Source organism: Haliaeetus leucocephalus, unplaced genomic scaffold (assembly GCF_000737465.1).
Source record: "Haliaeetus leucocephalus isolate CR32 unplaced genomic scaffold, Haliaeetus_leucocephalus-4.0 Scaffold395, whole genome shotgun sequence".
Classification (NCBI taxonomy): domain Eukaryota; kingdom Metazoa; phylum Chordata; class Aves; order Accipitriformes; family Accipitridae; genus Haliaeetus; species Haliaeetus leucocephalus.
In genome coordinates this window covers 5,850,999-5,865,548 of record NW_010972831.1, presented here as the reverse complement: position 1 = coordinate 5,865,548, position 14,550 = coordinate 5,850,999, and the positions used below count along the sequence as shown (strand labels likewise).

At 41.4% G+C, this 14,550-nt stretch overlaps 1 protein-coding gene across 1 annotated transcript; it reads right to left on the bottom strand.

Moving 5' to 3' along the window:
* Positions 1 to 346: 346 nt before the first annotated feature.
* On the bottom strand, positions 347 to 13,795 carry PPM1E (protein phosphatase, Mg2+/Mn2+ dependent, 1E). Its single transcript, XM_010573956.1, has 7 exons — positions 13,761 to 13,795; positions 12,554 to 12,672; positions 7,740 to 7,939; positions 5,769 to 5,957; positions 4,849 to 4,992; positions 4,446 to 4,539; positions 347 to 4,170 (listed from the first exon to the last, which is right to left on the bottom strand). Exons 1-7 carry the CDS (start codon positions 13,793 to 13,795, stop codon positions 3,101 to 3,103), a joined length of 1,851 nt encoding a protein of 616 aa, XP_010572258.1. The 3' UTR covers positions 347 to 3,100.
* Between the last annotated feature and the right edge of the window lie 755 nt (positions 13,796 to 14,550).

The following is a 14,550-nucleotide window of genomic DNA, read 5'->3' as shown; positions in this document are numbered from 1 at the left end:
TGCGTTTCCACCCACCTTTAGTGCAAATCGAAATGGGTTAACAGCTCCCTGGTCTGGTGCTATTACTGCTCTCTGCAACGCAGACATTCCTCAGAGTTGCACATTTAAAAAGTGTACACAGGAAACTACCAGAGTGGGGATTGAGTGAATCCCGCTAGTACTCACAGTGAAGAGCTTACGAGCAAGTTTTGAGCAGCTTCAGACAAACAGCCTGGTTTCTGAAAACCAACGCAATTTAAAAAAAAAAGAAGAAATAAAGAAAGTTTTCACTACCTACCTCCTAGTTCTGCAAACACAGTTAACACGTAAACTGAAACTGATGCGGGTTGTGTTAACGCGGAAAAGGGATACTTCAGCTCTTTATTGGAAAGATTCGTTATACAAATTTCACCACCACTACGATACACAATAAAAATACAAAACACAGGTCACAGACTGAATCTCAGTATCAACAGTTAATAAATACAATTAGATACTTTTATATTAGCCTAATATTTTTACATTGTCACCAGATAGACAATCAAAGTACGAGATACAGAACACTTAGATACCATTAGAGAGGGATTATTGCTTACGTTAGCAAGCAGCAAATAAGGGCACAGGATTTTGAACTGAAGAGAACTACTTCCTATCACCAGTGGCATTAAGAGAAAACACTGCATTTCACAAAGCACTGCTTTTTTTGTCTAGTGTGTAGAATCAAGAGCAGCATATATCAGACCAATAACCACTACTTTTAATATTATAGAACTTTAAAGGACTTACCTTACAAATGGTTCCTATCTACTCTATAAATACGCATTTAGTGAAGAAATGAACACTTGCTATCTATACAATGTTTTTACCTGACCACACTGCAACTACGATGGTAGATTTTTTTTTTCTCCTAGCAAGATAAATGGTATGAGTCGCAGAATTATCATTTATGAATCCACACCTAAAAAGCTAGATCCTTCCCAGAACAGCACACATGCAGCCCAGTGCTCTTCAACTGCTCCCGCAGACTGGGAAGAAGTTTTATCATCCATCGCGGCTTTTCATTCTAGTTTACTCACACAAAGAATTGCACTTACACCACCTTTCTCTCCGAAGCACGACAGTCAGCTCTAAGATGGACTTTCAATGAGTCATTATTACTGTGAATAATTTAAAACAAAGGCACCGCAGAGATGCCCCAGAGTTGCATATTTTACCGTTTCATGGTTTCTCAAATTTCCTCAGTAAATCTGACTTGGAACATATGCTGCAGCTAAAGAGAACGTTGACAACAGCTAAGGCTTAATAAGATGACAGATAAAAGCCAATGATCCCGTAAGATTAAACAAAAGTCTGAAAAAGATCAAAGGAATCTAAAGCCACACTCCAACTCCTGGTTGCTCATGAAGCCTTTTGCTATTCGTCAGATTGCTTTTAAAATAGTGCATCAAAGATAGAAGCAGCGGAAATTGGCAGAATTCAAACCTTGCCATCTCGTCATCTTGAATAATCTCCTGACTACTTAATATTAAAATACTTTGCAAATTCTAGCTAAATACTAATACTGTTATTAAATTGTTACTGCTAAAATGATATGAATTGTACAGTAAATGCCTGTGAAGACTCACTTTATTCATACTCTTCCAAATGTCTTGCTGTAACAAAGAATAGTAACAGGATGTGCATTTAGCGGAGCTGATGGGAATCGTCTGCTTACTTACGTCCCAATTAACCGCTCCCCTAAGGGTTTAATGTCACCTCGAGAGTAGGGAAGAGCTGGTGGGTACTGTTTGTTTCCCGGTTTGATAAATAACGCTCTGCTTATGAAAATAAGGGCAACTGACATTCCTCACTTTCCTTTCTGAACCCAAGGTTTAACTGAAGCAGAGCTCTGGCCTGTCACCAAGTTTCACCCCCTCTACCCAACCCCAAGCGCAGCCCCCACTCATCCGCGTCCACAGCATTTCCGTCCACTTTGGATTGCTCCGGCAGCCCGGCATCCATTCCTACACATGCTGGAAAACACCAAATTGGAGCAGGAACGCTCCTTGTAGACGTAGCGTCCTACCGTCCTTCATGCTGCAACTTCGTATTAAATTATGCCTTTGCCATCTAGAAACCGTTACCGAAACCAAACAGCTCATCAAATTGCTCATTATCTCTCGCAAGCAGTTCTCTGGTTTGACTGGTTGAGTGACAGTAGTATTGTACTGAACATCTCCACAGATTGGTTTCTTTTAAGACCTGAGATGAAGTTGCGGTGGAAAGAGGTTGGCTCAAAGCATTAAGCACAATCATGTTCAATTAAAACTAATTGAGAACAGTTTCCTAAACTGACAAACGAGAAAAAATGCCACTAAAAGCACCAGAAAGATACGAAATTCCCTACACTGCACCTCTAGCCATAGGAAATAATTTTTTTAAAAACTACAAAAAAGTTTTCTTCATATTCCACATTTTATGTTACATGAAAAAAATAGGTAAATTATGAGTCTGTACCTCAATTGGAGTCTGAGAACAGAGTAGCAGGAGCTTAGTTTGTCCATTCCTAAGTTACCTGGTAAAACCCTGTATGGCTTTTAGTCGTCTACCTGCAAAAGTGGATGTAATTTTCTAATTCATCTTAATGCTCGCCTGAAATAAACAGAAAGCAGAACACAAAAAACCCCCCCACACACCTTGACTTCTATGGAAACTTCCCCCCCACTCTACAAAAATTTGGCAGTTCTAAACCAGAATCTTTCTTTACGTATTGCTCCAGAGACGTACCTCAGGCAGGTTCAACCTTCTGTGTTGTCAAAGACTGTTCCCTAACCGTGACTATTCACATGAACCCCCTGTTTGGCTTTCACCAGTGGATGTGGCTAGATATGTGGGTGTGGGTGTGTGCACGCGGGTGGTCGGGTGGCTGTGGCATTGCTCAGGGTGGCACCACCAGCAAACTTTATTGAGATTGAAACAACTACATTTGTTCATTCCTAGATCTATTTACACATGGTTTGAGCTTTGCAGGGGACTGGAGTACAGTTCTGAAATGCCCACCTTTTTTCGCTTTCTGATGATGCCAGTTTTATTTTGGGAATGTCTACTTTGGGAGTCTGACGGGGAAACACAAGGGAGATGGTTACATTTTACAGCATTGATGAAGGTATGAATCTGGTATACAATTACTTTGTCTTCGCATCAAAAACATGCTCTCGCTGTAAGCGCTATGACTAGCCAGCCTCCACCACGGGGAGTGTCTTACCGACAACCTCGTGCTACCGCGGCCCCAGACAGGTAAGGACAGACTCGATCCTTCTCTATGGGAAGGCTCACGAGCCAAGAGCGGCGTGTGAAACTTTGGTTTGAGCCTGGCTCCTCGTCGCCTCTTCCCGTTACAGAGCCGGAAGTGAAAGAACGCAGCTCGTTTTCCCAAGGATTTGAACAGTTCATCTTCCAGCCCAGAGAAGATGGTGGATAAACCCTTCACCCTGTAGATGCTCTGCCCTGCAGCACCCACGCTAAGTGGAGCGTTGTACTCCCTGGGATTGCTCTGTCCACAGATGGGTGACATGGTGCGCTCTGGTGGTTCGTTCTTCAGCGTTAAGCCGTTGATCAAATTTGCGCTCTTTGGTATGCCAGGACTAAACACTTGAATCGGTGGCAGACATTTGGCACTCTGAGGTGTACTAGTTTCTGTTTTTGTCAGGTCTAAATAGCCTTGATCATCAAACAGGTTAATGCTGGACCCTATGCTTAAGCTAGTTCTGTCGGTGAAGGAATCCACTCGTCCTTCATACCCTAGGTCTGCAGGTGCTGAGCACTGGTGCTGGGGCCACGGTCGTTTGCAGTCTCCATGGTTTTCCTTATCTTCCCCGCTGTCTTCTTGCCCACCTTGAAAAGAGTTCTCTGTCCAGTCCGACTCCTCGCTAACATTGACCGCTGCATTCATGTCCCTGAGAAATACCACAATGACAGTAATGTTGTCGCTGGAACCGGCATCCCGAGCAGATGCCACTAATTTATGTGCTACCATGCTGCTGTCGCCATTATTCTCCTTTAGATGGTCAGCCACCACTTTGACTGCCTCATCGGGATTGACTGTGTCATAGAAGCCATCGCAGGCTAAAATGAGGTAGTCTTCAGAGCCATCTAGTACAGTGGAGGCAGAGTCTGCATCCCCACAGATATATGGCTTGTGCTCAGCGTCCCCTGCAGAAAAACAACACACAGATACACAAGACCGTGGGTTTGCAGCCACAGCATCTGGAAGCCCTTTTATTAACACAGCATGGAGCCAATGGCTCTTACCCCAAGTTAAAGCAATTATTTGGAAATTATTCCCTCAAACTGTAGAGGGAAAAAAAATAGAGGTTATCACTCACAGGTCTATCATCAGCTGTATTTCAAATTTTGATCGCTAGAAAATTTAAGTTTTTAATTAAAAGAAAAGCAAGTCTGAAAAAGGAGTTAAAGCCCGCTCTCACCAATAGCTCTGGAGACTGACAGGCTCCCATTCACCCTCCAGGCTCCAAACCAGACCACACAGCCACCAAGTGCCTCAATGCGCTTCTTCTCATCCTAAACAGCAAGGCAACACAAGAGTTGTTTGGATGGAGCACTTAGTACTGCCATCGCACTCCAAAAACTTCTATAAATATTCGCTGTTTTCACAAACACAGCATGGCAGAGGCTGCAGGCCCCAACAGATGAGAACAAAGGATTTGCACACCAATCCATACCAACTTCCAAACAAACCAGGATAACTGGGATGTATGCTGCCGCTCCAAGAGACACCGGCAAGGTGTCCCAGCATCCCACATAAAGCTGATACCTGTCAGCTTCAGTGGTAAACACCACCCGGGTGTATTTAAAACAGGCCATTCTCACCTCTCGATCTGGTTTGTGAGGTTTCATCAGTTCCACAGCTTGGCCTCTCCTCACGAGCATGACCTGGGAGTCCCCAAGCCAAGCCACATGCAGCATATTTCCTCGGATGAAAGTCACCACACCGGTGGTTCCACAGCGCAGACTCTGGATAGGGTGAAAAAAAATGCCCACAGTTTTAAATAAGCAAATAAAAACCATTTCAAAGCATTTTCTTGCTTAACTCGAGGACAGAACATGTTGATATTCCAATACGTGGCCTGTTCCTGGGGAGGAACAGGCAGTGCTTTCCTTACAGTTACAACTGTTCAGTTACAGTCCCTCAGAGCCAACCTGGCTGAATGCAAGTGATCGGCATTGCCCTGCGACTTCCCTTGCCTTGGAATTGCGTTTCAGAAGCTGGGCTTTGCTAGTGATCTGCTGTGCTACTGTTTTAGTCGGCTTCCTGTGCCTGTTTCCTATCTGTTGATAGAAATGCATGCATGTTAATGAACTTGGAAGGAGGTTTATTTGTAAGCATCTTGAGTTCCCTGCACTTAACTCAGCCCTTGCCTAAGTTTAGGAGGTCTAGGAGTCAGTTATCCATTTATTCTTGCTTTCTAGAGCTAAGAAAAACGTATGTTGTAGAGATGAGGAAAAAAAAAAAAACCCACCCCAAGGACTAAGCCTAGCTAGCATGTGAACATAAGAATAGCAGCAGCATCCTTCTAAATGAACTGTACGTTGTGAGAAGTGGAGGCTGACATCTTTATGGAACATGAAGAAGCCCACCAGTGGGCACAGACTCTATGGACTGTGCATGGACAGTTCTGTGCTGACCCCTGGCCTGTGCTCAGCACAGCACTTGGAGCACCCCTGCTGACAAAGACAGAATTTATAGATGAAAACTTTCAGAGTCAAGCCCAGGTAACTCAATCAATCACCTCTCTGGCTGCCTTCTGGACAAAGCGCTCATCGGTCACCCGGAAAGCTCGGCACAGCGCCTCTGCCGGGTCATGCTGAAACATCTCCTGATGGACCATGTTCACATGGAGATGGATGGAGGCATAGATGGCAGCATCCACTCCCCCGTGACCATCAAACACTGCAAAATAAGCTTGCTCTTCTTGGTCCTGTCGATGGAAACACATTGAGAAAACAACTCAGGAGAAAGCAATGCAAACAGCTAATTAGATTGTCTTAAAACTTTTGAACTTGAGATTTGTGGTGTCCTCATTCAATTGCACTTAGAGGCAGAGTCTCCACTGGAAAAACAAACTACTCAGATGACCTTAACTTGCATCAGTGGGAAATTTCCACCTTGTTGCTGATGAATTCTACCCACAAACTGCAAGAGATGCCCTGCAAGAATCACCCATGTAGCGCTCTCAGTGTTCCTTATGTCCCACTTGTTACAATTCAGTCACTCAACTCAAATAGAATGTGCCATTCTCATCAGATTGTGCAGGAGGTTTTGTGACTGCAAAAACCACAGAGAGAGAAGAACATCCAATACAGTTTGCATGAAGTCTACATCAAGACTGGAATCCACCAGGGATAAAATGCCAGTACAGTTAAAATGTGAAGCCAGTCAGCCTCTGCTTTCATTCTTCTTTCTTTTTTTTTTTTTTAAATCAAATCCATATCACCTCAGATGTCTATTTTTCAAAAAAACCTGTATGTACTCTCTCATCAGATAATTGTGATTACATTCACAAATCAAATACAGCAAAATCACTCATCTTCAAGTCAGTTTTCTCAGCTTCCCCTTATCTGTTCAGAGAAACAATGCTGTACCAAGAGACAGCAACTCCTGTGCCTTTTCATACATATAACACACCAACCCACTGTCAGTGCCAATTCAACCTTGACAGCCATCTCAATGACTAGAATATTTGTACATTGTAATTTTTAAGTAATGGGCTCCAACACAAATTGGAATAGGAAAGCTGACAATTGACAGGCAAAGGAAACATTTGCCTCTGTTTGCATTAATATCATTTAAAGGCAAGAACATGGATGGGGCAGAAGATGGTTATTAAAGTGACGTAATAATCAATTATGCAGCAATCCGATCCTAAAGGTAAAATTCCTGCCACTTTCTTGTATTTGCCATTCTTCAGTGTCCAGTTTTCTATCTGAAGGAAGAGCAAGCACGAGTGTTTGACCAATGGCCACATAAAGAAATTAACAGAGGCAAGTCTGGCCCCAGTTCCAAACTACTCATATTGCTAGATTCCTGTGTGAACTGCACCCCATTCTCCTAGAAATTTTATGTTTTGCAATTTTTTTTGTTTGCTTTTTTTTTTTTGCTTGTTTATTTGTTTTTAAATTTTCTTGCTGAATTCTTGCTTTTGGCTTCTTCCTCCCAAGAGGAAGGGTTGAAAAGAAGTACAGACCCACCCCTGTAGACAGTTGGCTTCAGTGAGGAACTGTAAGGTGAACCACTTCCTCGTTTCCATTGGCAATCCTCTTCTACGCCTGGTCATCTTCAGCCAAAGAGAGGCTCCTACCTTGATTTAACACATGGTACTACAACGCATCAGTTGCCACTCACAAAAGTAGAGCTGCTTTCTGCACAATGGCAGGTCAGCCCTTCAGCTGCTGCATGAGTGGCTACATTAGGATGGGCCAGGTAGAAACTTTGTTTAGTTAGATGACATTTCACCCGAAGTCTGTGAAAATTGCTCTTTTATTCTATATACCCTATGTAGAAACAGCTTGTCATACTGCCGCTATGGTTGCAGAATATCAACTGAACTAACTTAGGACCAGGTTTGTCTCTTGACTGTCAATATTCCTCAGGTCCATCACAGGTATGCCTTTCATTTTCACAGTAGACAACTGCCTAGTTCCCCCAAGAATGGAAACTGTATTTAGTGTATGCATTTGTCTCCCACATGATCTCTTTTTACCTCAAGGTTGAAGAGCATGTTGAAGTCTGGGATGCAGACATGCTTGTCTTCCATCTTCCTGCGCATATTTTTGATGGCATGGATGGATGTCTCGTAGTAGCGGTGGGGCTTCGGCTGGAGTGGAAAGTCTTTCACCCAGTTGCTGCAGACCTCATGCAGTTTGCTAAAAACTAAGCGGGCTAGCTTCACTGTCTCAATCTCTGGGGAAGGCAAAAACCACAAATGAAAGGCTAAGAGTGTTATTAAGTGAGAAATTTTTTTTCTTGCATACATTACAAAGATGAAACAAAACCATTTTAGCCAAGCAGTTGAAATGGATGTCAGCAGGGAAATTCTGGGCTCTGATGCTTAAAAAGAGGAAGCCAAACTCACCATAATCAGCATTCATCAGTAAGCAGCTCATTGTTTGTTTGTCTTTTTAACTTAAACGTTCCCCCGTAACTTTGGGGAACCCATTTGCAGCATCAGAAAAAACGAAAAGCAAGTGCGTTTCCCTCAGCATTTGATCCCGTGTTGCTCTGCACAGGGTGGTGCAGCTGTGCCATGGCAGCTCTGAAAGGGACTTTGTCATGGCATATAGCATCACATACAAAAACCACAATCCATTACAATGACGCATTGGTTTTAGACCAAACTATCTATTCGAAACAACACCTCACTGCAGAACTAAGGCAATACAGTGGTAAATAATCTATAGAAATTAACAGCGTTACTTTAACATGTTTTGGTGGTGTACCTGTTCAGTAGTGTACACATTCAGGTACCTTCTTAGTTTCATAACATTATTTCCAGATTCCTGACTAGATAATGTGTCAAAGAAATCTGCATGAGCAAATGAGAAAACGATAACGGTCTTAAATTTAAGAAAATGCTGAACTGTCACTCCTGAGAAATAGTGATTTTAAAATATGAAAACTCAGGCACTTGACAATTGTTCTGAAATTCAGGGGAGGAAAACAGGAAGTAAACATCAGAGCTGAACACATCAAAATCTCTTTGTTCATGATTGTTCACCAAAGCCAGAGATCTTCAAAGCTAAACAGCAGGAATGCATGAGTGCCAATCATTCCTGGAGGAGGAATGGCTCAAATACAGGGAATAGAGGGGAGAGTTACAGCATCTCTCAGTGCGCAGAAGTTCTGTGAAGAACCTAAAAGCAGCATTTACTAATTTCTGTACTAGGTCTATGCAAGATGTGGGCTATAGTGATCTGGGGGCCAGTATCCTTAGGAGCAAGATATATTTCCAGCTCTGCTGATTATAAGTTTGTTCAAGCTTGATCTGCAAGAGCAGCCATTAAGCTGGAAATAAGCTATATGCATAATCAAAAGAAGGAGTATTAGCTTCTTGATTACACAGCTTTTAAAACAAGTAGAAATCAAATGACTGGGTCATCCCACCACTGCATAGTTACGGGTACCAATTCCCCCACAACACCTATACTGCTCTCACAGGAAAATCTCTTTGCTGGATAATATATTTAAAGAGGGAACATGTACAGCCTGACATGTCCAAATTGTATTTTCCAGAAGTGAACCCCACAGACTTGCTCTTCCATTTCTTTCCACTGGGCATATATGAAGTGAAATGGTATATATTTCAATGTCATGTGGCCGTTACACTTCAGAGCATCACTCTGAAGGAGGAAGGGAGTAAAGCCCTTGGCTCTGCTGAGATACTAAACACCCTTCCCCAGCAGGGAGTATGCGTAGTGTCAGCATCATCAATAATTGCTCTTGAGGTTAAAACAGGAGAAAGGCCCACAACAGTTAAACCACCCCCTCACAGCTGTAAATTACTCATCAATTGTTAATGTTGCAGCCCTGAGCCAGAGCTGACTCAGCTGTCATTGCGGTTGTGTCGTGGAGAATTTAATTTCCCTCCTGCTGCTCCAAAATCCCCAGCGCTGGAAGCAGCACTTAATTGTACCACAGCTAGTGGGAAATCCAACTCAGGCATTATTGTTCCCAAAGACTACTGACTTCTTTTAGGGCAAAATCAGGGCAGAAAGAATACCAGTAATCAGATTCTTCTTTTTAGGACCTAAATTTTAAGACCTTTCTTGAAAATACCGATAGTGTGACAACAGGGATCAATACCCAGGTTTGTAGACGTGTCATCAACCCAATGACCAAGGTTTTTCTTAATCTAAGAACTCCAGTTTCTGACTAGTCAATGACCACTTTGTGTCTTGGTTATAGTAATCCCATCTCCTAGTCCCTGGAAAGACTGGGTAATGGGACTTTGCGATTTGCTTTGTGAAGTCTGCTGGGTGTTTTAGATGCCTCCACCATGTAACGTGGTCCTACTATCCAGCCTCCTTTGGTAGTTCTTCAACAATGCCAAACCCCCACATGAATATCTTCCTCCACAAAAAAGAAATCTGACCTTTCAAAAAGGAAATCAAACATCTTTCAGTTCTCATGGAAGCTTTCTTGCTCCTCTCTAGTGCAAGTGGAAGAGAAGAATCAGTCATGGCCTATGACTCTCAGGTTCTGTTCTTGATATCCAAAGACACATGCTCACCCTGAATATAACAGGCCCAAATTCTTGCATTCCTACATTTGTGGACTCAAAACAGTTTTCCTTCTTTTAAGATTAGCATTCCTCTTTCATGAAGATTCTAATTTCCTTTCCACCAGCACACCAATAACTGCTTTTACCACTCCTAAGTATGCAATATGATTTGTCACGTTGCAATTCTCAGAGTGAAATGTGTCACTAAGGAAATTTGGAATGATTTTTTTTCTTCTAGCAAATTCAAACTTGAGGCAAATCAGGTAATATGTCCTTGTATTATACAGAGTAAATATCTTTCTCAGTTCGAAAGAAAAAACAACATAGAATTGGATATCAAAACCAGCCAGCTGAATTCAGCTTGGTTTCACATTCTGCAGCAGTCCAAACATCATTAGGATAAACAGAGAACTCTGAGCACAAAACTTCAAGATGTAGAAATCCCATTTTCATCACCTGCTACAGTTCCCTTTGTTTTCTTTCAAAGCATGAAAGTCTCCCTATACGGTACCGGTTAGGGCACTCATCAGTCGCAGCTCTCTTCTAAGTAACTAGCCCAGGTTTCTCAAAGGACTCCTACTAAGAAGTTAGCTAGAATGGAGCTGCTGACCTTTTGCAATGAAATCTGCTTCAGTCCTGCATGAATCCCCCTAGTTTTGTTATGGTTTTCTTAGCCAAACCTTGCATCACTTGAACTAATGCTTTGTTTCAAAAATGATCATTTATGGTATATTATTTGAAATTTCAGTACTCATATGAAGCCTTTGCTTTACTACGGTCCAGAATATGCTCTCTCTCTTCCTCTCCCCCTTTATGTTCATATTTTAACACTTTACATTGCATCTGTAAAGGTATATTTTATTTTCAAGTACCTTCATTATGACAATTCACCTCAACACACTGCATCTGGAGCCATATTTTTAGTGCCTGCTATAGCCTGTACACATATCAATCTATGTTGGCATCTGTGTATTACAGATTTAGATATATTTAAATGGCAATTTCTGTAGGTGTGAGGGTTTTGTGTTTTTTTTTTTTTTTCTTTTTTTGTTGAACTCTTTAGATATTCTGTGTGGAGGCTTAGTCAACATTTCCTTGGAGACTGTCAAATATTTATGCAAGTCTCAGAGATCTCAATGTGAAATTAATGAAGGCTGCTCAGCCAGAACAATGACAAATCTATTCCATTTACCTGCTCAGCAGGAGGAGGCAGCAATACCTACAAAAAGGGAACCCATAGCATGTTTTTCTGTTTCTCAGGTTTCCAGAGGCCTCTGAGAAATACAGCAGAACCTTCCCTTTTTGAAGGGCCAGATTTATAGATCCTATTTATCCCTAGAATCATTTACTTATTTTTTTTTATCAGAAAAGGAGGGAATGGACAAAGTGGTTTGGTGATTGTATTTTCAAGATCAAATGACAGAACTCCTCTCAATACATGTGAGAAACATTGTTCCTCATTGTAATGAGCACCGCAGAAAGTTTTTCAAGGTTATTTAGGTCAGCAGAATCCTGAAATGATTTAGGGTGCACTGCTTTGAGCTGGATGCTGAAAAAATCTTGTTAGCCAACACAGATAAATGGAGAAAAGGAAATTTTCCTTGAAAGCATGAAATATCTTTATACTATCCTTTGCTAAAACTATATAAAAACATTAAAAACCATAGTAAAAACGATACTGACTGAAATAATTCAGAATTAAATTCTCTTTTCCCACATATATTTGACTTTGCTCTAAGGATGAAGGAGGACAACTAGGACTTGCCAGCAAGCAGCAGGATCACATAGTCTAAAGTGCTTATAAAGAAATTCCGGGCCACCAGATACAGTCATATGAAGGTGCACTTAAAAGAAAGGAGTGATTTCCACCTGGTCTTAAGGAGCTAAAATTTGATAATGTACAAGTACAAATACAACTGGAGAAAGGCATTTAAAAATAGAGAAAGAATTCAATAGCAGAAGTTGAAACTAGGCAAGATTCAAAGATGAGAAAGCTTTGACTAAGAAATTAGCTGCTAGCTCTATCAGGAGTGAAGGTGAATTCTCCATTAATCTTTTCACATCAATATGGGATATTCCCTTACAAGAAATCTAGTCTAGCTTCATTTAGCTAGCTGGTAGGAGGAACTCATTTGAGGAATATCTAGTACCATTCAAGTGGTCAGACTAGATGGATGACTGATGTCAAGGCTGAATTTAAAAATCTATGCATTATCTGCAAAGTGTTCCAGTATACAGTGTAAATGAAAGATCCACACAATGTAAAATTGTACATTATCATGCACAGATGTACTTACGTATGATCCCATCTGCGTTGTCCACATGCTTTGGTAAGTAGTGCGCTGAAAGATCACTCTGAAGAACTTCATCTGAAGTTGCTCTAGCTAAAGCAGCAGCCAAAAATGAAGGGCAATTACTGGAAAAGAAAAAAAAACAAACCCACAACAAATCACAAAAAGAAACCCACAGAAAGATATTTTCATCTGATTTAGCAACGTAACTTACAGTCAGGGAAATACATAACAATACTTTTCTATAAACAAATGGGAATTTGAACAAAGATTTGCAAAACTTCCAATTCTTCTTTGCTAGACAGCACCAAAACCATGCAGCAAGACCTCAAACTCACCATATGGATTTTAGTAACCCTGTTTCACAGTTATGTTCCCTGCCTTAAGTTTTAATGTTCCATTTTGTAACCTCTAATTAAATGCTTTTCAAATCTAGACTTGAACCCCCCTGCAGTGTCTGTCACGCAACCCTTGCTTAGCATACATTTTCTACGTGTGCATTATACACTTTTATCTTAAGCCCATTCTGTCCAGTTTCTCCTAAGAATTGGAGTCAGGATTCCAAAAGATGAGAGAAGTCCTCAGATTTCAAAGTGTCCAAAACCTCACCAAGAGATGCTGAAAGTTAAGGCAAACCCATAGGAGGTATGAAGTTGATGTGCATAAGGTTAAAAAACTCCCTCGTGAATCATCTCTATCAAGAATAAAGTGGCTTTAACTCACTGTAGCTTAATTAAGCCTGATATCTCCCAAGGTTAATTAATCTATAGCAAACCAAGGCCACTTTAATGTACATTCTCTCATTCAAGAGGAGTTTAATATCTCTTAATTTATGTATGACTTTGTATTTCCCATTGGTCTGCCTTAACTTCTCCAGGTGTCTCTTGCTGACACAGCCTGAAACTTTCAGTTTCCATAGTTGTTATCATCAGGGGTAACAATGTCCTCCATAAGACATGTCTACCATTGCAGTACCATGCAGAGACATATGAGCTCATTTCAGTCTCAGAAACCGTCCATCAACAACAGAATTCTGTGTCAGCTAGTCCAGGGAACAGGCAATGAGCACATATACTTCCTTAACCTATTTCCTCTGCTTAGACCTAGTAAGTCTGTTCACATGCTTTTAGCACAGTTGAAAGGGGGGGTGTTAGCTTAAAAGCATCAGTCAACCAGATCCAGAGCAGAAAAATTTCTACACAGGAAACCGGACTCGTCAGACTTCGTTCTGGAGCCCGAGAAGCACATGACGACCATCACTTGCATTCACATTTGGTTCACTGCCCAGGAAAGCCAACTGCCATCCTAAACTGCCCCACATGCTATAGCTTCAGCAGTGAAATCTGAATTCCGGGGGGGGAATCAGATTCGCTACACTTGGCCATTTTACCATAAAGTTTTCCAGATTCTTGATACCAAATGCTGCTACAAACAGTAAGATTATGTAACAGATTTAGAAAATGTACACAAAATAAGTCCTCCAACCCACATTATTTACTATTCAACATTTCTATAAATTATTTAAATATAAGATTAGCAACAAATAGTTTTGTCCAAGTGATACATTGCCATGAGACCAGCTCTGACCCTTGAAGTTACACAGAAAGCCACTCATACCGTGTTACTGCACCATCAGTACGAGTATTTCCTAGAACTAGCAGCTGAGTATTCTGCTCACGCAGCACCTCCAAACCTCAGCAACATGCACGCTAATGAAGCATGACTGCTGGAGGAAATCTTAGAACTGGCTCTCCCCAGCACAACACAGGAACTCTGATCCTATTTACATACAGCAATACCCGGTGGTAAGAATAATCAGCAAGAGGAAAACACACTGGGACCTCCTTTACTTCTGCGTGTGTAGAAGCTGATTTTCTATCTCGTTTCGTCCACCTTTATTTAGCTCACAAAGAGCAGGTTTTTAGTTTCCATTATTAGCTCCAATACTCCAGAGCAGTGATACTGGTTACTATTCAGGTTACATGCAATTTCCATGTTACAAC

What these genes read in the sequence shown, in the direction of transcription:
- PPM1E (XM_010573956.1), bottom strand. Translation starts at nt 13,795, where the DNA reads ATGTGCTTCTCGGGCTCCAGAACGAAGTCTGACGA. An exon ending in TCCAGAACGAAGTCTGACGA is followed by an intron (nt 12,673 to 13,760) that starts GTCCGGTTTCCT and finishes TTTCTTTTCCAG; the next exon opens with TAATTGCCCTTCATTTTTGG. An exon ending in CAACGCAGATGGGATCATAC is followed by an intron (nt 7,940 to 12,553) that starts GTAAGTACATCT and finishes TGCCTTCCCCAG; the next exon opens with AGATTGAGACAGTGAAGCTA.